We start from the raw sequence: 25724 nt of genomic DNA, 5'->3' as shown, positions 1-25724 counted from the left end.
TGAGTTCTGCAAAAGCTGATTCTGTAATTGTACATCTGTTAGAAGTCATGCCCATCATAGGAATACCTGTACAAATTGAAACTGATGATGCTTCATCCTATATTTCCTGTAAAACAAAAGTTTTTTGCATATTATCGTATAAAGCATATCACTGTTATGCTACACAGTCCAACAGGACAAGCAGTTATAGAAAGATCTAATCTCACTTTAAAAGAAATGCTAAATAAACAGAAAGAGGGAACCAAGACCCCCAGAGATAGATTGCATAATGCCTTATTAATTTTAAATTTTCTAAATGCTAATTTTTTTCTAATGCTAAAGGAACAGCAGCTGCAGAGAGACATTGGACAATAGAAAAAAAACTATTGAGTTAAATCAGCCAGTGTACTTTAAAGATGTGTTGACCTCAGAATGGAAACCAGGATATGTGTTATGTTGGGGAAGGGGTTTTGCTTTTGTTTCCACAGGAGAAGAAAAGCTAAGGATATCATCAAAATTAATAAAGATTCGATTTGAACAGGAGAAACCTCTTGATTAGAAGTGATTGTTCTTCAACTACAGTGGTGATTCAACATGTCAAAAGAAAAACTCACCAAATTAGGGTCCAAGCAGGGTTCTGTTTTTGTCTTTGCAGGAGAAGAAAAATATCCACCTTAAGGACATCAAAGTCCTTTGGACAGATAGACATCTAAAGAAGGAGGGAGAACTGTCTGGAAAAATTCACCAAGGAAAGAAACAATCTGGCATAATGGTCTAATTACTTCTACAGGATAAAATCTCTTTACTTCTCAAAATACTTATTGTTCCAACTCAATTAAAAACTAAAGCTTGGGCTAGACCAGCACTGGCCTCACTATGTCTGCCATTTTCAATTTTCAGAGTCTGTTGACTGTAATCTTGCTGTTTATATGTACGTGTGCTTATATCCGATCCTTGGTACCCAGCCTCCTGGACAGAAATAAAACTAGACTATTGGGAATATTTTGGAAGTATGCCTGAATTGGTGAGCGCAAGAGTCCTTATGTTGCCGTATGCTGTATAGTGATGGCCTTCATCATCCTCTTCATACAGTAGCTTTGGAAACTACCAGTGTGTGATTGCCATCAGACTCTGTAAACAAGGACTTGCCTCCAGAAAATAACGGGAAGAATAGTTAACCCTTTTATCTCTGAACATGAAATGAGATAAATTTTGAGATGCTGTTCTCTATTTTTATGCTTTTGGACCAATGAGCTATATAAATAATTAAGATGTAACAGTTTAATACACGGGAATGTGATTATAGCAATCAACCTCAGTTCTGTCATCCAGTATTACACTCTGGCAAATGTCATTCTGTTGTGTCAGGACTGCTTTTCATAAGGTTCTTGAGGGCACAAAGTAGAACACACAGCTGGAGGATTCCACAGGCTCCTTTCACTGGGCTGAAAATGTCTTCACAGAATGAGACCTTCTAACGACTGGCCTGTTTTATTGAGAAAAATTGTTCTATTTTTGTTGTTACTGTTCTATGGATTGCATTTATATTTAAACCATTTTGATTGCTAACCAGAGTACCTCTGTTCTTGGCAAATTATTACAGGTGTGAAAATATTTCTTTAACATAAGAGTGAGGCTTCTGGTCAAGTGTGGTCAAAGACATAGACACTGTCCTATGAAAAAGATCATTCTAAGAATGGAAAAAGCAGTGGAACAATGATAGACTAATAATTCATGTGTTTTTCATTCTCTTAGTGTCAAGCCTTCCAAATAGAGCAGCCATTGTAGTTATCCCAAAGGTGGGTATGTTGTGTTTTTAGTGCATCACTTTAAATCTGGTTTCTTTTCTGTCATCTTAAACTGGAATCACTTCTGACTTCGTAGATGACAAACACATCTCATACCTGCTCAGTCTGGATACTATGGTCTAAGTATCTCTCAGCTTTGACACCGAAGCAAGAATTTGGGCAGTTTGTAATATGGGTGTGAGAAGACTGGTGCTGAAGCATACATATCAAAGGCACTTAGAAGTTTGTGTTCACCAGTTCTTCAGGTTCAGCTGGAAATCCTGTGCTGTTTCAAAGCTAAGAGGAATTAAATCTACCTGAAAACGCTTACTACACATAACATTTATCATTTAAATACTGGTTTTGGCTGTTCCTTTAAAAGTAAAAGAGAAACTTTTTCTTAGAAAAATTCCTACCGAAACAAAAAATAAAAAATAAAAAAAAAATAAAACCTAAAGCTAGGTTTGGAAGTGGAGTGCGGCTCTCTCCTTTTCTAAACTCAAGCATGTTGTAAAAGAAAATTCAGAGTCTGTCTCATATCAGAAGAGCCACCTGGTATGGAACAGAAGAAACCCAAAATCTAGGGACTATTATTGTCATAAATCTCCTTCCCCACAAATTTAATTTGACTCTTAAAATTTTTTCTTTGAGTATATTACTGTCTTAAAAATTAAACTTTCCATTTTGATATTAATAGTGCTTAAGTTTTCTGCAATGAACAATAGATTTTCCTAACCGCGATCTCTGAGGTCTCCAAAAGGATGATGGGGCCCCACAACAACGATTCTACCTCGATCACTATAATGCCATTAATTCCATAGACACCACCCAAAGATCAGTTATGGATTACAAACAATTCTAGGGTGGCTAGCTGAGATGGTCCAACCTCTTGCACCACTCCAGCCAGAATTTCAGATAAGCTTTACCATTACTCAGAAAGACTGACTACAAATATTGCAGCTAGTTCTCCTAAGACTTAACTATTGTTACAGTTCTTACAGGGTCCCATACACATACTCTCTCCCTCCCCGCTGACAGGAAGTAATTCTAAGAACTCGATGCCCACTTTCTGTATAGGTTTGGGTGAATGGTTTTTGGATTTTTCTCATGGTTATGGATAATTGTCATCTGTCAGGGGTTGGTAATAAGTTGTTATAGTGTTGGGGCAGAACAATAGAGGTTAAAACTCAGGGATCTCATTTGGATTAGAAAAAAAGGGAGGCAGGACTGATAGGATTAAAAGGTAGACTATCAGTTTTAAATAATTTATGTTAGTATGGATTCTTGTATACTGATGCAAACTCAAATTTATTTTTGTTATACTGTATATGTGATTCTATTTCTGTCTAAGATATTTTTGTATATTGATACAAATTCAAATTATTTTGTTATATTGTATATATGTTCCTTCTTCCATTCAAGATATTTTTGTATATTGATACAAATGTAAAATTATTTTTGTCATACTGTATATATGTTTCTACACCTGTTTGGAATATTTTTGTATGTTGATACAAATTAAGGTTATTTTTGTCATATTGCATTTTACATTTCTACTTCTAGTTAAGATATTTTGCATATTGTCACAATTGTGAGGTTATTGTCCTTATATTGTATATCTGTTTCTATATTACATAAGGTATTACTTCTATAGCTTGTTTACTTTTATAATGTGAAGCTTTAGTCATTAAGCTATATAGGTTAATAAGAATCACAGGTTAATAGTCACCCATGCTTGTCAGACTTATAGTCATGTTAGTTAGGTTTTCAAGGTCATACAGATATATATTTCAGATAGTTAGGCCATCTTCAAACACTTCAAAGACCTATAGAATATGGCACTTAAACTGTTTTAGTAACCTAGAATTCTTTTGATGTGAGACACATCTACTCCTGGTGGCATGATTTGCTCCCAAGAGGACATTGGGCACTGGAGACACCCTACATGGGGTTTGTTTTCCTTTTGACAAAATTGGCCTATTGGGCAAGAAACTGCCCTTTCCTCGACTGCTGACAGTAGAAAGTACACTGACTAATCTGGACAAGTAGGACTGAAAGAAAAGTGACTGCTGAACTTTGCCAAGACAGAATAAGACAGTCCTTCAAATTTTTTTCTGCTTCTGAAAAGGGTCTGTCAGATATTCTAGGCCTATCAGAAAAATTTGGTAGCTCCAATGTTGCAGAGAAACCTTGGGTGACTGTTTAGACAGCTAGCTGTTTCTGTCATTCCTTGCCATTTTTGGAAGTCACATGCTTGCACTTCTTGCTTACTCAGGTAATATTAATTTCCTTCTCAAGTCTTTGATGGGATTGAAGACTAGATAGATATAGTTACAACCTCCTGACTCTTAGCTATGGACAGATTACATACAAAACTTAGATTCTTCAGGAAAGGACAACTATTAGAGTAGTCTCTTAAAAATTGTCTATTACTTATGACTCTGAACATCTAGGATGTGTTTCTTACTTGATGATTCTTCTTGTTGTATGCAGTTTCAGTTTTCGTTAAGAGTATTACCTCTCCATCCCGCTGGAGAACACATGCTAATAGTTCTTAATTTTGCAGTTTTACTAGGTTAGGATTAGAACCTTCCTTTTTATTTTAGACAATAAAGGGGAAATGTTTTGGGAACTCTGCTGTTCAGCCCAGTGACCAATTGGAGGGAGCATTTTGTGTTTATGTGCGTGGTCTTCTGTAGGATGTCTGACACCTTAAAAATTGTGGGGCAGGAGTCATGTGCTCTCTTGGGTGGTCAGAGCAGGAGGAAGCTGTGGAGAAGCATGGCTTGCAGTTTAGTTCCCATCACCCATGGGCAGAATAGCAGGACAATGACACTGGGTCAGCAGCAGCTTCTACCTTGTTCTGTGTCATGAATATAACTTATAGATCCATTCCTTAGTAAACCTTACCTGGTCCATTGCCTCAGGGTCCCCCATTAACTCTCTAAGTATGTGTTAATAAAATAAAGGCATAGCCTCAAAAATTATCACACAAAAGTTAACTCAAGCTTCACAAACTGAGCTTGGTGTTTGAAACACCCCAATTGTTATCAAGCAGTGAATGAATGAACATAAGTCATCTCCATCACATAGTTGTGAAATGGAGAGCAGTTCTAGTGAAAGAGACCTCATCACACTGCCATCAACAACATTGTTATGCTCAGTTAAGGACCTTGACACTAAAGGATGCAGCAGATTTAATTTATATAACAGTATAGTATCATCACCCAACAATGACCAATGCTGACGAATTGAAGTCATATTGGGGAATCTACAGAATCAGGGGCCTCCAGGCCATTACTGCTCCAGAGCCATTTACTGGGCTTTCGTGGAGCTTTTAATGAAGTTAGAGACAGAAAAGTAATGATAAACATACTGCGTAGTTCTCATCTCTTTTACCACACGTGTTCAAGTGGTAGGGAGTCTTAAGGCCAAATAGGAGCTGTTTGCATAATGTCCTCAAAATTGCTAAGCTAGGAAAAGGAAATGCCTAGTTCCCAGCATTCCTTGGGCAGGAGAGGAATTCCTCCCAGGGGAATAAACAAAGATCTAAGGGAGCAGATTTCACACAGCAGGATAATGTAGCAAGGTCTATATAATGTGCAGGCTACAGTGAAGAAAAAGGAAAAAAAATGTATACAAAAGAAGATTAGATGTTCTTGGGTTAGAGGATGTAAGAATGGAAGGCTCCATGATACACAGGACTCTTTGTGAGGTGGAGACAATGCTCAAAATATTGTGTAATTGTGGACAGTGGTTTTATGGATATGTAGCCAGTGTTCATTTACTCATTTATAAACTTTAATTGAATGCAATGTACTTTACACAATAAATCCATTCTTAAAAGGTTGAAGGACAATGTTAACTCAGAGGAAATGCACTGAATTCAGAATAGAAAGAATTTAGGAATTTACTTTGAGGTCTATGTAAGATCATGATTTTCTGTACCTCCGTGATGTCTATAAATTGAGAGATGTGATCAGTAGAATGCATTGACTTCCTGAATACAGGGTTTGGGTAGTAGGAAGGAACCATGATTTGAACAACTGTCTGGATAGAAGATGTATTCATGGATGTAAAATTGAGGATGAATTAACAAAATAATAAACAAAAAGTGAACAGGAGAAACTGCCAGTGATAACTTTTGCCTTGCAGAGACCCCTAAAGTTACCCTGTCCAGTGTCTGATAGCATTGTCCTACTTGTTCCTAGGGTGTCAATCCTATTTGAATAAGACCAGTATTGACAAGCATTACATTCTAAGGATGCCTAGTGGTTTATGAGCAACCAAGTATAGTTTCTTTCTTAAGATTTTTGTGGCCGGGCAGTGGTGGCGCACGCCTTTAATCCCAGCACTTGGGAGGCAGAGGCAGGCAGATCTTTGTAAGTTCGAGACCAGCCTGGGCTACAGAGTGAGTTCCAGGACAGGCTCCAAAGCTACACAGAAAAAACCCTGTCTCAAAAAACCAAAAAAAAAAAAAAAAAAGATTTTTGTGTTAATGTGGACTTTTACTATGTTAATTCTCTTCATTGATATCCGTTTTTTCTCCTTTCCTTGAGAATTAAAAAATTTCTCTGAATGAAAGCATTTCATATGATTTACTTTATTTTGAATAATTAATTCATTAGCAGTTTATTTGATTTAAAATTGATAATTCAGGTCAGTGCACACCAGGCAAATGCAGTGATGCACTGTAGAGGCAAGTTGTCTTTGGTTTATTGACAATAAACAGTTAATAAGCACTGAAAAAAGACATTGCCTAACAAGTATGTAGTCATTAAAAAGCTTTCATATATTATCTGAAAACAGACTTCTCATCATTTCATAGGCAAAGACCTTATTGGTCATTTTTATAATATAGCACACACATATTCATATTAATGGAAAATATCAAGAAAAGCACTTATAAATAATAATAACACAAAGTATATTCTAATGAATTGATGGTTTTTTAAATATGAATTGTTTTGCAATGTTTAAATATTTAGAAATAATATATATTCTGTTTAAAGTCTGTATTCTTTTGGAAATATGCATACAGAAAAAGAAAAGGACTATTGGCCAAGCAACAAGATTTCAGTATGTGGCACTAATTAAGTTTTATTGTAATTTTAATAATGATACATGAAAATATGAAGTGCAAGAAAAGAAACAAAAGATAAGAAAGGTACAACCTTCACAAACAAGCACTAGACCTGGTCATGTGTGTTCATGTGTAATTTGTTTTAATGTGTATGACTCTTTTTCATTTAAACGTGGTCTTCATGCTCTTCTGCTAGAACAAGTTAGGACATGTGCTGGAACAGGACTGGGCTCTTGCTCCAAAAAAGAACAAGGAGGAGCTCTGGTGGCCCTTTTGGGGTCACCTACATATTACATGTTCTTTCTGTTCAGCCAGGAAGGTTTCCAGCTTTCCTCTGAGGTTACTTAATTTCATATGTTAATCATGATGCATCAGGATCTCCCCTTCTTAGCTGTTTTCCCATTTCTGTTTACTCCTTCCCACTGCCCTGTGAGATTTGTTGTCTCAGAAATATTTTGGAGGAATTGAAGGACAATGACTCTTCTTTTGTAACCTTTTACAGGCTAATGAGGAACATGGTCCCTGTCCCTCATCATGAAACTCATCCCTCTCCTGTCCATTCTTTGAAAAGAAGACTCCAGTTCAAGTTCAGGTCCTGTTGGACTAGCAACTGGATGACTGGCATGTAGGCAAAACACTTATCTGTAGAAATTGTTGGATTTTAGGGCCAGAGTTCAGTTTGGAATACAAGGACTCAAAATATAAGCCATAATCAGAATTATAAACATTGGAGCCACCAAGGCTATTATTTTCCACAGCCATGAGAAGGTAGAACTGGAAATAAATAACACAGATAAGACAGTTGAAAATTAAGGTGCATTTTAAAACAAACTACATTGAGCAACATGAATTCAAGAGAGTTTTTTGGTTAAATCATTTAAGTGTATATATTAATGGTATGCACATTCATGCTAATATGCAAAATTTGTATATGGAGAGGTAAAATTAGAATGGGCATTTAAAATAAAATGCTTGAATTGAAAGTTATGACTTGCTTAGTGAGTGAGCTTACAGGTAAGTGGTATTATTATTTATTCTACTTACTGTTGTAGTATTGGCCATGCATAGGTTTTTCAAAATATTTACTATGACTGGTTGTATTTACATACATGTACTTATTGCTATATATATATATAGGAATATATATATATTGGAAAAGTTAATGTGTACTAAGTCTACATTATTAGTTTATGAATATTTAGTTTCTATTAATTGGAAAAAACAAAAACAGGGTTCTATAAGTTAGGTAAAGTAATCAGGAGAGAAATATTTACAATGACAATAATTTTATAGTATAGTTCAATTTTTCAAAACTACTTTTCCTTTTCACAAACATGAAAACTCAAAGGGTTCCAATGACAGAAGAATTCTTTGAGTATGAAAAGCGTAGTATTTATGACAGAGCAAATATGAAGTTTTTCCCTGTGAACTCTCTACCTGACACCACCTTCTTCAGAGCAGTCTTCATGGCCTCATTCCTCAGACTGTATATTACAGGGTTGAGTGTTGGGGGTAGTACTGTGTAAAAGATAGATAGAAGAAGATCTAAAGCAGTTGGTGAGTCAGAAGTTGGCTTTAGATAGGCACATGCACTTGTGATCAGAAAAAATGAGAAAACAAAGAGGTGGGGTAGGCAGGTGGAAAAGACCTTAGACCGACCTTCAGCAGAGGGCATCCTGAGAATTGTGGAGACTATCTGGCCATAAGAGAGGGTGACAGCAATAAAGCAAGCAAAGGCCATCACAGCCATGAAGGCAGCCACTCCCATCACTCCAAGGTAATCATTAGAGCAGGAGAGCTTGAGTAACTGGGGGACGTCACAGAAGAACTGGTGGATTATTTTGTCCCTGCAGAATCTGATAGAGAATGTAGTTGTTGTGTACAAGGTTCCTGAGATGCCTCCACTTAACCATACAGCTGTCACAGCCCACATGCACTTCCTGGGATCCATGATGACCTCATAGTGCAGTGGGAGGCAGATGGCCACATAGCGGTCATAGGACATCACTGTGAGAATGGACACCTCAGCAGAAGCCAATGATGTGAAAAAGAAAACTTGCAGAATACACTGGCCATATGAAATGTAGTCATTATCCATCAGGGAATTGTCAATAGACTGGGGAACTGTGACAGAAAGAGATGAGAAGTTCAGAAGGGAAAGGTGCTTCAGGAAGTAATACATTGGAGACTGGAGCTGTGGGTCCAGTGTTGTGATGGTGATAATGATGAAGTTACCTGCCAACCCCAATAGATATGTCACCAAGAAGAGTGAAGCATGCAATATCTGCAGTTCACGTTTGTCAGAGAATCCCAGGAGAAGGAAACCACTCCCTGTGGTTTTGTTTGTCCCAGTCATTTTGAGACTAGAATTGTGGTAGCAGCTAGAGATAAAAAGATATAGTAAATGCAGTAGAAAGAAATTATTCATTCATCCAACACTGCTTATTTCAGTAGTTAACGTGTGAACACATAATTTGTCACGTGTGTCCTGGATAGGAGAATGTTAGGTATAAAGTTCAAGATTTTAACACCTGTGGTGCTTATAGTTTGTATCAGAAAAGCAGTTGTCACAGGTGGATGAAAATGTGGTCCAACAATTGGTGGTATCAGAGAAAAAAATATTTTGTTCCATATTAAAAAATCACCATTTCCTATCCATAGGCCAACCCTATTGCTTTATTTTCAATCTATCAATATAAATAAAATGATGAGATTTTTGACTAAAAAATTTTGATCACAGGAGGGGCAGATGCTCAGTTGCTGTGGGATAATGCTTTTGTACACTGGTTTAATAAAATGCTGATTGGCCAGTAGCCAGGCAGGAAGTATAGACTAGATAAGCAGACAAGGAGAATTCTGGCAACAGGAAGGGTGAGTCAGAATTTGCCAGCCCACCATCCAGGGAGCAGCATGTAATGGCATATAGATAAATCACAGAAAATGTGGAGACATATAGATTAACAGAAATGGGCTGAATTTAAGTGTAAGAGTTAGTCAACAGTTAGCCTGAGCTATTGGCCGAGCAGTTTTAATTAATATAAGCCTCTGTGTGTTTATTTGAGTCTGAGTGGCTGTGAACCAGGTGGGGGACACAGGAAAATCTTCTGACTACACTCAGTGGTTAAGAGCATTTGTTGCTCTTCCATAGAACCTGAGTTCTGATCCAAGCACCCTTGTCAGGTGTCTCACAGCAACCTATATTCCCAGCTTCATGGGATCCAGTGCCCTCCTCTGACCTTACCAATTAAAAAAATAAACAATAAAAGCATTTTGATCTCTGGCTGGGATACTTTTTTGTAGTGTTATATTTTAGTAGCTAATGAATAGCTCTGTAGAGGAAATACAATTTCTGAACTTGAAGCTTGGTTTGTTTTACCCAATTACTTCACTTACTGCTCAGAGAAAAACCAGGTTTCCTTCATGGTCCACTGCCAATCTTTGTGAGATGGAGTTAGCCAAACACTCTCTTCTCCAAAAGATTATTGGGACATGAGGCTGATTTGTGATTTTCAGGGATTGCCATCTTCTGTCTGTGAGTTTCAGCAGCTACTGTGACAAGTGATCAGTCTTCTCTGGCATTGTTCAAATATGGTGAAATCTCTTTATGTAATGGCTTATCATCAACTTCAAACTGGTATTTGGGAGACTCCTAAGCTTGCAGGGCAGCATTTTGTTCTATAACTCATAAACCTGAGAATAGTTTTTCCCCAGCTAATGTGTTTCTCCTAGTGACAGCACAGATTGATTCTTCTCTCTCACATCTTCATTTTGTAAGCAGTGAACCTGATATCTGAACATTCCATTTCTGTATCTTACTTCCTGGCAGTTCATTCAGTTTTTATTAGTATGAAATGACTGTTCTAAGCCAGGTGGCACAAACCTGCTATCAGGCACAAGTAGGCTATGGCAGGAAGTAATGACTTCAAGATGTGCCTGAGCTACACAGATCCTGTCAAAACAATGCGGAGACAGAGTAGAGGGAGAAGGGATATACATATATAAACTAAATATTTGATTTTCACTTTATCAGCCACTTTTGAAAGCTTCTTACCTCTTATTCTGTTTATTGGAATCACAATTCAGTATTTTTAGAATTTTCTCATATTAACTGATTTTCTTTTTTCAAACCATGAAATGAAAATCAAGGAAGATTGGATATTATATTTCTAACACAGCTTCTCTCTTCTGTGGTGTTGTTTTTCTTTGAAATGGTACATTACAGTATGTATATGATTTTTATTTTGGTTAAATTTACACTTTAATCTGCCACAGTTATGCACATAGCTACCAGCAGACAAAGAACACAAAATGAATGTGCCGGGAATTCATTTTTATAAAACAAATACCATGCTAGAGTCTATCCTAAATGGGCCCTTATTCAAACAAAGCAGTTTCTTCTTCTTCTCCTTCTTCCTCTTCCTTTTCTCTTCCTCTTCCTCTTCTTTTTGGGGGTATTTTTTAAAAGATTTTATTTATGTTTATGTGCATTGGTATTTTGCCCGCATGTATGTTGGTGTGAGGGTACCAGAATCACTGGAAATGTAATTACAGACAGTTATGAGCTGCCACGTGATGACTGGGAATTGAACTCAGGATCTCTGGAAGAGTAGTCAGTACACTTAACTGCTGAGCCATCTCTTCAGCCCAGAGGTAAGTATTTTAATCTTTATTTTTATCAGAATGTATTTTCAGAATATTAAAGTAAGAATTAAGATGTGAGTTATTTGGAATTCACATGGCTTCTTTCCTGTAATATCTATAAATATGAGTGAAATCGACACAGGTATATTGGAAGAATAGCTTCAAAAACTGAACATTAGAAGAAATGTTTTACAGAAGTTTCTCATAAATGAACATGTAAAACATTTGTCTATCCCAATATACCATTTCTTTTAATGATATCTGCTTGTGATAAGTTTTTTTAAATTAAATCTATAGATTTATTGATCCATTAATAAATATTCTTTAACTATTAATTTATTAATCTTATTAATCTGCTCATTTCAGGGAGGTGAGCTTCCTCTCTGGCTACAATGACAATCTTATCTTGGCAATGTTATGAAGTGCTATCAGAATTTCTATAAAATCTCTCATCTCAGTACGGAAAACTTACACAGTTGTGCTGGTGTGTGGGCAATCCTCCAAGCTGGTCAGCATCCTCTGAAGTGCTCATTGTCTTCAGGCTTAAAACCAAAAGCATCAATGAAAAATCAAACATAGTTTCCCTTTGGGGAGGTCATTTCCATTTTGAGGTAGAGTGGGGGAGGCTGGATCATTAAAATTGGAAGCCTGAACTTAATGACAAAATCACCTCATTTTCTCTTATTCTTTGCCTACTGGGACTTGAGTCCTTGAAATTTCCACACAGCTACCAGAGAGTCTCCTCCCCACACCCAGCAGCAGCTCCAACTTGGAGGTCTCAGGAGACTTCCAGGAAACTGCATGTCTGACAGGCTCCTAGGAGAATTGCTTGCGATGGTCTGCACACCATAAGTGGAGAGCCATTGAGTAGCTGAATTGAGCGTTTCTGAGAAACTAACAGGAAAATTTAATCATTCATAAAAATAATTGATTCTCAAATGTCAATTGTTCTGGAAAACTTATTCTAATTTTCATCTTTTTCTGTGAAATTGATGTCTATATATGGAATTCTAGATTTCAAACAGCTACATTGGACATTCATTATGACAACTCAGTATCATAAAAACAAGGTACAGAGCATCTTAAAATATGTCTACACAACCTTCACAAGTGGGCCCAGTTAACATTTATCATTAACATTTCATTAGTCATTAAAAAATGAGAAAGCTCACATTATTGTTTAGATAATTTGCATTACCTTAAGTATGTTTTATAGATAGTAACATTTTCATAAATTATCATGACTATCCAATTCATGATTTATATCATTGCTGCCAATATTTAATTTGGGCTCTATATGGGCTAAATATAATGTTTATATACTCACTATATTTAAAAAGCCACATGGCATTTCTCTCAAAGTAAATCACAGTTTGTAGTAAATTTCACTTAAGATTATGAAATCTTAAAAACGTGTTTTTACTGTCTATTTGTAATCAGTTATTTTTCAGCTTGTCCCCATTATAAACAGGATTTGTGCCCGGGTTTTAAGACTCTATCAATAACACTTTCACAAAAATTCACTGCTGTATTTTTACTAAATGTAAATAGACAATACAACAAATATTAGAAGATCAATATTGTAAACATGGCATTTCTGCCATTATTTTTCTATAAAATGAAATTAAGAGAGATGGGATTAGTACTGAAGAAATGTATAAGTATCAAATATTGTCAAATTCTTTTATAAAATTATCATGCTCTCTTATGATGCTCCCAGCCTCACTTCCTACTGCATTGCCAACATAAAGAATTTCTTTCTTTTAGTATTTTTTTGCTTTCATTGAAAATACATTATTTTTTCATATGATATATCCTGATTACAATCCCCCTACTTCCCCCTAGTTCTTCTCCACCTCCCCTCCAATCTGTAACACCCCCTTTCTCATTAGGAAAGAACAGACTTTTAATCTTAGAGATAATAATAAAATATAACAAAACAAAATATAATAAAACAAAAACTCTCACATCAGTGTTGGACAGACCAACAAACAGAAGAGAGTCCAAGAGAAGGCACAAGAATCAGAGACCCATTGTTGACATACTTAGGAATCCCACAAAAACACTAAACTGAAAGCCATAATCTATATGCAGAGGATCTGGTACGGCCAGGTACAGGTCTTGCACATGCTAATTCAGTCTCTGTGAGTTCATATGAATGTTGCTCATGTTGATTAGAGGGCTTTGTTTTCTCAGTGTCCTTTATTCTGTCTGGCTCTCAAGCTCTTTCTCCCTCCTCTTCTGTGTGGTTCCCTAAGCTCTGAGGTGAAAGATTTTATAGAGACATCCAAATTACGGTTGGGTGTTCCAAGATCTCACACTCTGTGCATAATGTCTGACTGTGGGTCTCTATATTAGTTCCCATCTGCTCCAAGAGGAAGGCTCTCTGATGATGGCTAAGCAGTGATGATGGCCCCTATAACTAGGAGTCATTTTATCACTGTTTGTCTTGTTTTTTTTTTATCTTTTTTTTTAAACAGTATTTGGTTTTTCCCTAGATTCTTAGTTTTTGGTCAAACAAGCAGTGTCAGATATGGGTTTCAGCTTGTGGAATAAGTCTTAAGTCAAATTGGCTATTGGTTGGTTATTGTCACAAACTTTGTGCCACCATCGCCCTAGCATATCTTGCAGGCAGGACACCATTGTAGATCAAAGGTTTTGTGGCTGGCCTGGTGTTTACATTTCTCTTTTGTTAGCAAGCAGAGTACCTCCCTGTACCCAAAACTCTAGTACATATGGGTGAAGACTCTGTGAAGGCACCAGCTTGACTTACCCATGTTCAGTGAGGTATATAGGTGTTGTATTCAGCAATGGGGCTTTGTTGTCCGTTTGTGGAGAGTAACCTATTGTCTTGGCAACAGCCTGGGTTATATGGCATTCCCATGGGACCCCTTTTGCCAACAACTCAATCCCGGTACTGGAAGCTTAATTTGGTGACAATAGATGGTCAGCTGGGGGTTTGTTTTCCCTAATATTTGACGATTTCATTTAGATTGCCTTCATATATGTATTTTTGGAAGCTTCTATTGTATTAGGTTTCCATACTTCCCCTTAAATGTTCCCTAATTTTAGCTGTCTCTCCCTGTATTCCCTCCCTCCACTCCCACTCTCCTCCCCATCTCTACTTGATCCTCCTATTCCAGAATTTTATATTTTGGGCTAGGTCTTGAGAGTTGGAGGGCATGAGCGAGGTTTGAGGAGAGATATTTGGGTAGGGCTGGAGGAAAGAAAGGAGAGGGAAAGTGATGTAATTTTATTTCAATTCATAATATATTAAGAAAAAGAAAACTGACTCTCCCTGAATGTCTTTCCACATCTTTTAGCATGTAGGTATGAATCTAATAAAATACTTTCAAAATCTTTGTATTGATAATAACATTTTGGTAATAAAGGAAAAATAAATAAATTTGAGTTTTGGGTGTTTGTTAGGGTTTTATTTTGTGAAGATACACGATGACCATGGCAACTCATAAAAGAAAACGTTTAATTAGGGCTGGCTTAGAGTTTCAGAGGTTTGGACCATTACCATGGCTAGAAGCATAACAGCATACAGGCCAACTTGGTGCTGGAAAAGAGCTGAAAGGTTACATTGGGATCAGCAGGCAGCAGGAAGTGACAGTTACACACTGGGTATAGCTTGAGCATCTGAGACCTCAAAGCCTACCTCCAGTGACCACTTCCTCCAACAAGGCCACACCTACTCAAAAAAGGCCACAACTCCTAATAGTGACACTCTTTATGGGCCTATGGGGTCCATTTTTATTCAAACCACCACAGGTTTATTCATTTTATTCAAACCACCACCCAAATTCAGAAGTTTTAATATTGATAAGCTGTCAATTTTTTTTAAATTTACTATGATTACCATAAAACTCAAGTGGATCTTGGCTTTTTGTAAAATTAAGCTAATTTAACATTTTGTACAGCATGACTCAACAACTCTTTATAACTATGAAGAAAAGAAAAACTTCACAGTAACATAAAGAATAATAAACTAAAAATAAAAGAATTTAAGTAGTTGAAGAATTGAATGTATTCCAACAAGAAATCCATTAAATATTATGCATTCAACAGACATTATAGCTAATCTATGTAGGAATATATAATAAGACATACAAATTTGTTCTAATATTTATAACATAAATAGATAACATTGAAATGAGTACTTGAAGTTGAATGTTCCAGTGGCCTGGATGAATTCTTTGGTGCATGTACGTGTATGTGTGCAGCATCACTTTTTCTTATTACTGTAATATTGTTCATGGGCAAGTTTTCAAAGTATATACTGTGACTGTTGATATGTACGAGCATGTGCCTGTGTGTTATGTGTGATGGGTACATTAGGAATACCTGTGCATATCTTGGTAGATAATTGTTGCTTATTTGAACTTGAAAAGCAAAAATTACTTCAAAGACTTTGGCATTCTTTATCAAATAAAGTGTTTCCATAAAGACAGCTATATGAAATATTTTATTTACAGGATAATGTCAATCCTTTTCATTAACATTACAAATTGAAGGAATTACAATTAAAAATTTTTATATATGATGAAGGCAGATACTCAAGCCAAGACGGTGGTGCTTTGCCAGTAAGTTCTGTACCCAAGAGGAACTTCTTCAGAGCTTCCCTCACAGCCTTATTCCTCAGACTGCATATTCAAGTATAAGTGTTGGAGATACTATTGTGTAGAAGATAGCATGATGTCACAAACAGTTGTTGAGTTTCAGATTGGTTTTAAATTTGCACAGGCACCCATGAACCGAGAGAGAGAGAGAGAGAGAGAGAGAGAGAGAGAGAGAGAGAGAGAGAGACAGAGAGAGAGAGAGAGAGAGAGAGAGGGAGAGAGAGAACAGTGTTGGGGCAGGCAAGTATTGTTGTCTAGGGACCAGCCTCCAGCACCAAGGGCTCAAAGGGAATCCATGGAGTCAGAACATACTAAGATTTTTTTATCTGAGGGGATAAAGATACTTACACTCTCTCTTGATGGTTTCCTTCAGACCTTTTCTTTATTCTTCTTTTATATTCTAATTATGTATTCTGTATTCTCTTTTCTTATCTCTATCCAGAAATGTCCCTTCTGTCTCTCTTGATATTTTCCTTATAACTCTTGTAATGTTTTCCTCCTAATTCTTTCATTCTTGATATTTTCCTTCTGATAGTCTATCTTTTTTCTTCCTTATTCTCTCACTCTTGATGTTTTCTTTCTAAAGCCTTTTAACTCTTGATATTTTCACTCTCACTCTATCTATATTCTTGATGTTTTTCTTCTAACTCTTTCTAACTCTTCTATTCTTGATGTTTTCCTTCTATCTTATTTTAACTCTGTCTTTACACTTTCCCTTACAGCTAATATACCCCAGCAAAATCTTTCAGGCTGTATAAAAATTACAATGTGGTTGCATTCTGTTTTTCAAATGAATGATTACAATGAATACTAGCAAAAAAACAGCATATGTTCCATATCCCTTACATGATTAAACTCTTTATGTACTGTAGGTGAAAAACACATTATTCCTGCTGTGGGATGGTCTGTATGTCAAATGTGTTGATGACTGGTCAATAAATAAATCACTGATTGGCCAGTGGCCAGGCAGGAAGTATAGGCGGGACTAACAGAGAGGAGAATTGAGAGAACAGGAAGCTGGGTGAGGAAGACACTGTCAGCCGCCACCATGACAAGCTGCATGTGAAGATGCCAGTAAGCCACGAGCCATGTGGCAAGGTATAGATTTATAGAAATGGATTAATTTAAGCTGTAAGAACAGTTAGCAAGAAGCCTGCCACGGCCATACAGTTTGTAGTCTCTGTGCTTACTTGGTTGCGTCTGAGCGGCTGTGGGACTGGCTGGTGGGTGACAAAGATTTGTCCTGACTGTGGGCAAGGCAGGAAAACTCTAGCTACACATTCCCAAGAACCCATGTACATTGACACTCAAGCAACTTTTTATAGATTAAAAGAGTATAAGGAAGCAGGATATTCTTTTACTGACAGGCTGCATATTGCAGCTACAAAGAAAGGATCAATCACTTTATTAGTTATTTTGAAAGGTAATCTTATAAGGAATCTGAAAGGAATCATAAACTTAAAATTTTAAACATTAAAAACATTCAGTCAGTTTTACTTTAAATCTTTAGGGTGTATAAGTTTCTTATATTAGGAGACTGAGGACAAAAATGGGTACAAGGAATTAATCATCACCTTTGGTCATCAACCAATACTAGCAAGAAAGTCACATCAGCTAATAATAATTGGGCTTTGTTCTTGTTCACTGACCATAATGAGTTTCTCATTCAACTATGTGCTTTTCTAAAATTTTAGACTGTCTTCTTTGGTTTTTTACCTCAAAGCTATTTATCAAAAACATCTAGTCAAACTTACGCTATTTTCAAAGCTTTGTTTCAGCTATGATGCACTCCAAAACCTGTGAACACATCTCCCAACATTAAGATTAAAAGAATTTAAACTAGCTGGGCTACTGAGACTCAATTGTTCTTCCTTTTCTTTTTTTCATTTATTTAAGAAATTTTAAAATTCATTTTACATACTAACCACAGATCCCACATTCATTCCTCCTCCTGCTCCCCCAGGCTCCCCTCTGACTCACCCTGCCCCATCCCTTCCTCCAAAAGAGCTAGGGCTCCCATAGGGTGTCAGCAAAGTCTGGTACATTCAGCTGAGGTAAGGCCAAGCCCCTCCCCCTGCATCACAGCTGTGCAAGGCATCCCACCATAAGCAATTGGCTCCAGAAAGCCAGCTCATGCACCAAGGATAGATCCTGATCCCACTGCCAGGGGCCGCTCAAACAGACCCAGATATACAACTGTCTCATGTATGCAGAGGGTCCAGTCTGGTCCCATGCAGGCTCCACAGCTCTTGGTCTAAAGTTTGTAAGTTCCTATGAGCTTGGTTCAGTTGTCTCTACAGTCAATCGTTTTTCTTTTCTTTTTTTATCAATAAAATATTTTAATGCCTACAATTTCTTATATACATAAATTGCAAAACATTCACCTGTATATGCAAAAGTATATTCTTCTGCAGGTCAACAGCACCAGAAAACAAGCTAAGCTATGTCAAAGTTTTCTTCTTTTACATTTGATTTGTCCATTATGTAAAAGACATCATGGATTTAATAACTTCAAAGAAATCTATATTCCACTCTTAATCATACACTAAACACCTGAATATGTATTTCATCACATCCACTCACAAAATAGTCTAATCAGCACACTGAAAATAAAACAACCAGTCTCTCTCCATATATTTATTCTCTTTCCAAAAATGTTTTGGTCTCCTGCTATATCTCAGAAATGTACTACTAGCTGCTTTTAAGTTATAAAATACAAAATAATTTATTTCTTGGAGAAAATCTTGGGGGTTACCATTACAAAAATGAAAGTCCCTTAGACTTTATGTTAACAGTCTTTGAACTTTCTCATGGCTCACACAGGGCTGCCTGTGACATGTGGTACCCTGCCTCTAAATGGACATGACTGCATCCATTACATAGAGAAAGTACAAAGACCAGTTCTGAAGTAGCCTTAAAAGAAAGTGCCCTTTGCTTTAGCAAGTGGGACTGTGCAATCAGAGCCACGAGTTTTATGAAAACTACTTTCTTGTCACATAATTTGTTAGAGAATGCCACACCCATGATCATGTAACATTACAATTGTGAAACAACATTACTACATTCGAGAATTAACATCACCCAATAAAAGGCACATCTTCATATATTAAATCAAAATCTGAAAATCAAAACAGTAGAGAGCCTACATTAAAAATCAAGCACTTAATTTGTAAACTTTGAAAAAAGAATAAATAGCCTGCTCCCATTTCTTCACAGGCTTGTGAGCTTTTCTAAGTGGTTAGAAGAGCAAAATGGAAGACACAATTTGGACTTACAATCTTTCTTTCCTGTGTTTTTTCAACATAAAAGTTGATGCATATCTGTTACAGAATGCATTCAGACATAACAGACATTACAACCTGACTCGTTCCCAAGTTCTGAAACTTTAATCTAGCATAATGGCTCTTTTCTGTGCAAATAGCAGCACCCTGTAATTGAGTACAGTACTTTCAGTCACCAGAAATCTTGACTGCAATTATAGATTCCAGAGTATGAATATTGAAAAAAGGTTATCCAAGAAGAATCATTGAGGGGGAAACACACAAGTGATAGCAATAAAATAATGTTCCAAACCTGTAGATGTATCCAACCTTCTTATTAAATAAGAAACACAGAACCAATGCAAAGAAGAAAGCCAAGAGGTCAGAGCTAAGAGCTAAAACCTTACCCTTCCTCCTGTGGTGGTCCTACCTCTCCGAACCAGAGCTACCCCTGTGTTAAAGTCTTTATATAGAGTTCCTGTCCTGCCTTCTCATTGGTTGTAAACCCAACCACATGACCGCCTCCTCATGGCCTGTCTGTATAGGCCTCCAGGTTTTCCATGATTGGTATTAAGATTAAAGGCATGTATATCCAATAATGGCTGTATCCCTGAACACACAGAGACTTACCCAGCTCTGCCTACCAAGTGCTGGAATTACAAGCGTACGCTACCACTGCCCTGCTTTCCTATGGCTTGCTAATAGCTCTGACCCCCGGGCAACTTTATTTATTAACATACAAATAACATTTTAATACAAATAAAATATCACCATATTTCCCCTTTTCTATTTTAATAAAAAGGAAAAAAAAAGAAAAAGCTTATAACTAATATAAGAAAAACTATATACAAAAGTACAATAACTATATACAATATATACAAGTAATAAATACCTAAACAATGTCTTGTCCATTTGTATTTGACAAATTCAGAGAAAATAATTTCATTATCTATCCTATTTTGGTAAGTCCAAAATGTATCCTAATTAATCTTCAACTAACTAACCTTCAACTATAACTAACTAATCTTCAACTACCTCAGAGACCCAAGAAGGAAATAATATTAGCTAACAAAAATAAAAACAGGAAGTGCATGCAAGCAACTTCCAAAAAATTTGTGAGTTGACAGAAACAGCCAGCTGTCTGGACAGTCACCTGAGGTTTCTCCGCAGTGCTGGGGCATCATCTTCAGCCTATAGGCTTAGCATATCTGACAGACTCATTTGTGAAGTAGGATGTACACAAGGTCAACAGTTCAACCTCACATTGAGTGAGAGTAGTCCATGTACCAGAAACACCTGAATTCCACTAGTGTCATGTCATGATTCAGGATTTTAAATTCTGGAAATTGTTGATGGTTTTTTAATTCAGCTGTCCATTCTTCTTGGCTGTGTATATATGGCTTCATCTCAGCATCCCATTCTTCTCCATATCCCTCTATCCAATGCCAGTCTACTATTGAGAGGCGTGAGCTTAGTTACTCTTCAAGAATAACTGTTTCAGCTGCTGTTCCATTGCACATCAGAGGCCATCGGCCCACTGCCTGTTCAGCTGCCTTCGAAGAAAAGGGCACTGTACCTTTTCCGAATTGCGAAGGCCACTTCAGGGATGGTGCCATATTGTCCTGGCCTCTGAAGATGCCTTTTGATAAAGCCATAACCACACTTGTTTTGGCAAGAATCAGTAGTCCTTTGTTTCATGTCCTGTCTGTTCATTTTGTCCTGTTGATTCGAGGATACTTTGTTGTCCAGTGGCTAACTTTTGCCACAATGAAAGCTAACTCCATATACAGTTTCTTCAATGCCCATATTTTCTCTGAAGTAGATTGGTACTGCCAGGAGCCGAAATGTCTCATAGTCATAACAAAAAAAAAATTTTCTAAGTTATTAAAACATTTTAAATGCCATATTCTGTAGATCTCTGAAGGGTTTGAAGATAACCTGTCTATCTAAAATATATCTACTCAATCTTGAAAATATACCTAATATAACTACAAGTTCTATTATAATGTCTAACTACTAACTTTCATTTCTTTATATCCTAATAGTTGGTAATAACATTCAAGGATCAGAAAATTGCATTACATTGTTAGATGAATGGTACAATTAAAAAAATATATATAACATTTTCTAACAATATCAATTTCAATATATATAATTTGTATACAATATAAAACAATCCAATCCAATGTAAAGTATTTACATTTTTCTTTTCTTTTCTTTTCTTTTTTTTTTTAATAAGAACCTTAAATCTAATCTCCTTTGCTTAGCCTTTTTCCTAACCCTTGACAACAACTTGTAACCAACCCCCCTAATCAATGAAAATTATCCCAGACCCAAAACCCATTAAAAGACCAAAAAAAACCAACCGCCCCACACCACCTCTTTGGGAATGTGGGCGTCGTATTCTTGAAATTGCTTCCTGCTGGGTATGGGCGAAGGTATCTTTATCCTGAAAGAAAAATTTTAGGTTAATTGTCAAATTCTAGGAAAGGTAAATATATCCTTTGTTATCCAGTCTGTGTATAATGCCAAAATTCAGGGTTTATCTCAAATCCTTATTCAAGTAGTCTTTGAGACTGGATCATCTCAGCTAGCTCTCTCAAAATTGCTCTGAGCACTTTGTAGTTCAAAGCTGATCTGTAGATGATGTTTGTCAGCTTAGTGATGTTATTATTGTCCACGTGGAATTGTTGTTGTGGGGCCCCATCTTCTTCCTGGAGACTTCAGTTGATGTTAGGCCTAACCGTGATTTCCTGCAAAAAACTGATAAGAGACTCGAACACAAAGACTATATATGCAACTTTTTAGAATTAGTTAGTACTCTATATGACCATTTATATCTTAAAGTTTAAAATGTATATATATCTATATATATTGATCTTGTAAATTTTGATATAAAATTCATACTTTAAGAAAAGTTTAAAGAATCAGAATAGAATCAAAGAGTTGAGATTCGTAATAGAATAGTCCCTTAATTAATTTGGCTTTTCTCCTGTCCCATAGCAGAAGATGGCTCTTTACTTCTGGCATGATACAGGGAGTTTGCATTTTCCTTTTAACAACATGATTGAGTTTAAAGAAGGAGAGAGCCATTCTCCAACTCCAAAGTCAGCTTTAAATTTTAATTGAACTGGGACTATTAGAAATTAAATAGTGTTAAATCTTTAAAGAAAAGCAGAAACAAACATTTAGGAAGACATAAAATTTTTTTAGATAACATACCCATACGCCATTTCACTCTGTTTCTTAGGATAGATGATTTGTCCCTTTTCTTCAGTTGTCTCATTTGTCCAGTGTTCTTCAAATTACTTAACCTTCATTCTCCTAAAAGACAAAAACAAAATCCTTTCCCCAAGGTTTTTTTGGGATGTTCCTTTTTGACAAGTTATCTGATTAAAGGAAAAGGCATGTGTTACTGGTGTAAGTTAGTTTAAATTGGATGTTTACGATAGTTGATGAACTATCACCTCCTCTAATTAAGAGGCTTCTCTTGTTCAAATCGAACCTTTATCAATTTTGATGGTACCCACAGCTTATCTTCTCCTGTAGAAATAAAAGCAAAACCTCGTCCCCAATGTAACACATATCCTGGTTTCCATTCTGAGGTCAACACATCCTTAAAGTATATAGGTTGATTTAATTCTGTAGTTTTTTCTATTATCCAATGTCTCTCTGCAGCTGTTGTTCCTTTCTCATTGGCATTGAGAAAATTCAAAGTTAATAGAGCATTATGTAGTCTATTTCTGGGGGTTTTTGTTACTCCTTTTTGCTTATTTAGCATATCCTTTAGAGTTCTGTTTGATCTTTCTATAACTGCTTGACCTGTAGGATTATGTGGTATACCTGTAACATGGTTTATATTATAATAAGCAAAAAACTGTTTCATTTTAACAGAGACATATGATGGAGCATTATCAGTTTTGATTTGTGCAGGTATACCCATAATGGCCATAACTTCTAGCAAATGAGTGATTACAGAATCAGCTTTTTCAGAACTCAAAGCAGTTGCCCATTGAAATCCTGAATAAGTATCGATAGTGTGGTGTACATATTTCAGTTTTCCAAATTCTGCAAAGTGAAACACGTCCATCTGCCAGATTTCATTCCTCTGAGTACCCTTTGGGCTACATCCTGCTGGTAATGATGTTTGATTGTAGAAGGAACAAGTAGGACATTTCTTTACTATTTCTTTGGCTTGTTGCCAGGTTATGGAAAATTCCTTTTTTAAACCTTTACTATTTACATGATGTTTTTTATGAAATTCTGAGGCCTCCAGCAAATTTCCTATCAATAATTTATCAATCTCATCATTGCCTTGTGCTAGAGGGCCTGGCAGACCAGTATGGGATCGGATGTGAGTTATATATAAAGGATGACTCCTTTTTCCTGATTGTATCTTGTAATTGAATAAATAATGAAGTTAATTCTGAAGCATCGTGGATAAATTCTGCAGTCTCAATATGTAATACTACTCTTTCAGCATACTGAGAGTCAGTTACTATATTGAGAGGTTCTGAAAAATCCATTAATACCAACAGAATAGCATACAATTCTGATTTTTGAACTGAATTATAAGGACTTTGAACCACTTTACTTAAATTTTCTGATTTGTAACCTGCCTATCCTTGTTTGATGGCATCTGTATAAAATGTATGAACTCCAGATATGGGTTTTTTCCTCACAATTTGAGGCAAGATCCAATCAGCTCTCTTTATAAGATCAATTCTATTGCTTTTGGGATATTTGCTGTTAATTTCACCCAAAAAATTACTACAAGCTTTTTGCCAAGCTTCATTTTCTATCCATAATTTTTCAATGTCCTCCTTAGTTAAAGGTACGACAATTTCTGCTGGGTCTATTCCTGCTAATTGACGAAGTCTCAATTTTCCTTTCCAAATCAAGTCAGAGATTTTTTCCACATAAGCTTTTAATTTTTTATTTGGTTTATTTGGTAAAAATATCCATTCCAATATAATATCTTCCCTTTGCATTAATATTCCTGTTGGGGAATGCCTAGAGGGTAAAATAACCAAAATGCAATCCAGCTTTGGATCAATACGATCTACGTGCCCTTCATGTACTTTCTTTTCTACCAAGGCCAATTCTTTCTCAGCTTCAGGTGATAATTCTCTTGGACTATTTAAGTCCTTATCACCTTCTAAGGTTTTAAACAAATTATTCAGTTCATCATTTTTTACCCCAACAATAGTTCTTAGATGAGAAATGTCTCCAAATAATCTTTGAAAGTCATTAAGAGTCTGTAGTCGATCTCTCCTAATTTGCACTTTTTGAGGTCTAATTTTTTGAAGTTCTATTTTATATCCTAAATAATTAATAGAATCTCCTCTTTGTACCTTTTCTGAAGCAATTTGTAATCCCCAGCAAGGCAAAATTTTCTTTACTTCTTCAAACATTCTTTCTAAAGTATCTGCATTTGAATCAGCTAATAAAATGTCATCCATATAATGATAAATTATAGATTTAGGAAATTTTTTATGTATCACTTCTAATGGCTGTTTTACAAAATATTGGCACAAAGTTGGGCTATTCAACATTCCCTGTGGGAGAACCCTCCATTGAAATCTTTTAACCGGTTGAGAATTATTATAAGTAGGCACTGTGAAAGCAAATCTTTCTCTGTCTTTTTCTTGTAAGGGTATTGAAAAGAAACAGTCTTTTAAATCAATAACTATGAGAGGCCATCCTTTTGGTAACAGAGTAGATAAAGGAATTCCAGATTGTAAAGAGCCCATTGGCTGAATTACTTTGTTAATTGCTCTAAGGTCTGTTACCATTCTCCATTTACCAGATTTTTTTTTTTTATAACAAATACAGGAGAATTCCAAGGGCTGGTTGATTCCTCAATATGATGAGCATTTAACTGTTCTTCCACCAGCTCTTGTAAAGCCTGGAGTTTCTCTGTTGTTAAAGGCCATTGCTGAACCCATACAGGCTTGTCTGTTGACCATTTTAAAGGTAGAGCTGTTAATGTTTTTGGAAGATTATCAGTTGTTGTGCCCTGTTCTTGTATGACATGGATGGCTGGTGAGCACTCATTAGAATAATATCTTTTAATATTTCTCTCAGAAACATGTACTAATTTATGATTTGTTTCTGAGATTGGAGGGATATTAATCTGAGTATTCCATTGTTGTAACAAGTCTCGACCCCACAGGTTCATAGCTATGTTAGCCATATATGGTTTTAATTTTCCTTTCTGTCTTTCTGGACCTATACATTCAAGCCATCTTACACTTTGTTTCACTCTAGATAATGTCCCAATTCCTAAGAGTTGAATGTTTACCTCCTGAAGAGGCCAAGTTGGATGCCAAAATTCTGGTGCAATTAT

General features: G+C 36.2%; 1 protein-coding gene and 1 pseudogene across 1 annotated transcript; one reads left to right on the top strand and one right to left on the bottom strand.

The window, feature by feature from the left end:
• Positions 1–837: 837 nt before the first annotated feature.
• On the top strand, positions 838–1284 carry LOC128113973 (protein kish-A-like; annotated as a pseudogene).
• A 6958-nt stretch (positions 1285–8242) lies between these two features.
• LOC128114179 (olfactory receptor 14J1-like) lies at positions 8243–9205 on the bottom strand. Its single transcript, XM_052744012.1, has one exon. The coding sequence runs from the start codon at positions 9203–9205 to the stop codon at positions 8243–8245; it is 963 nt and encodes a 320-aa protein (XP_052599972.1).
• Positions 9206–25724: the final 16519 nt, after the last annotated feature.

Source organism: Peromyscus californicus, unplaced genomic scaffold (assembly GCF_007827085.1).
Source record: "Peromyscus californicus insignis strain IS unplaced genomic scaffold, ASM782708v3 Scaffold_19__1_contigs__length_69161282, whole genome shotgun sequence".
Classification (NCBI taxonomy): Eukaryota; Metazoa; Chordata; class Mammalia; order Rodentia; family Cricetidae; genus Peromyscus; species Peromyscus californicus.
Note: the sequence above shows the minus strand (reverse complement) of the source record. Positions and strands in the feature narration are given on the sequence as shown.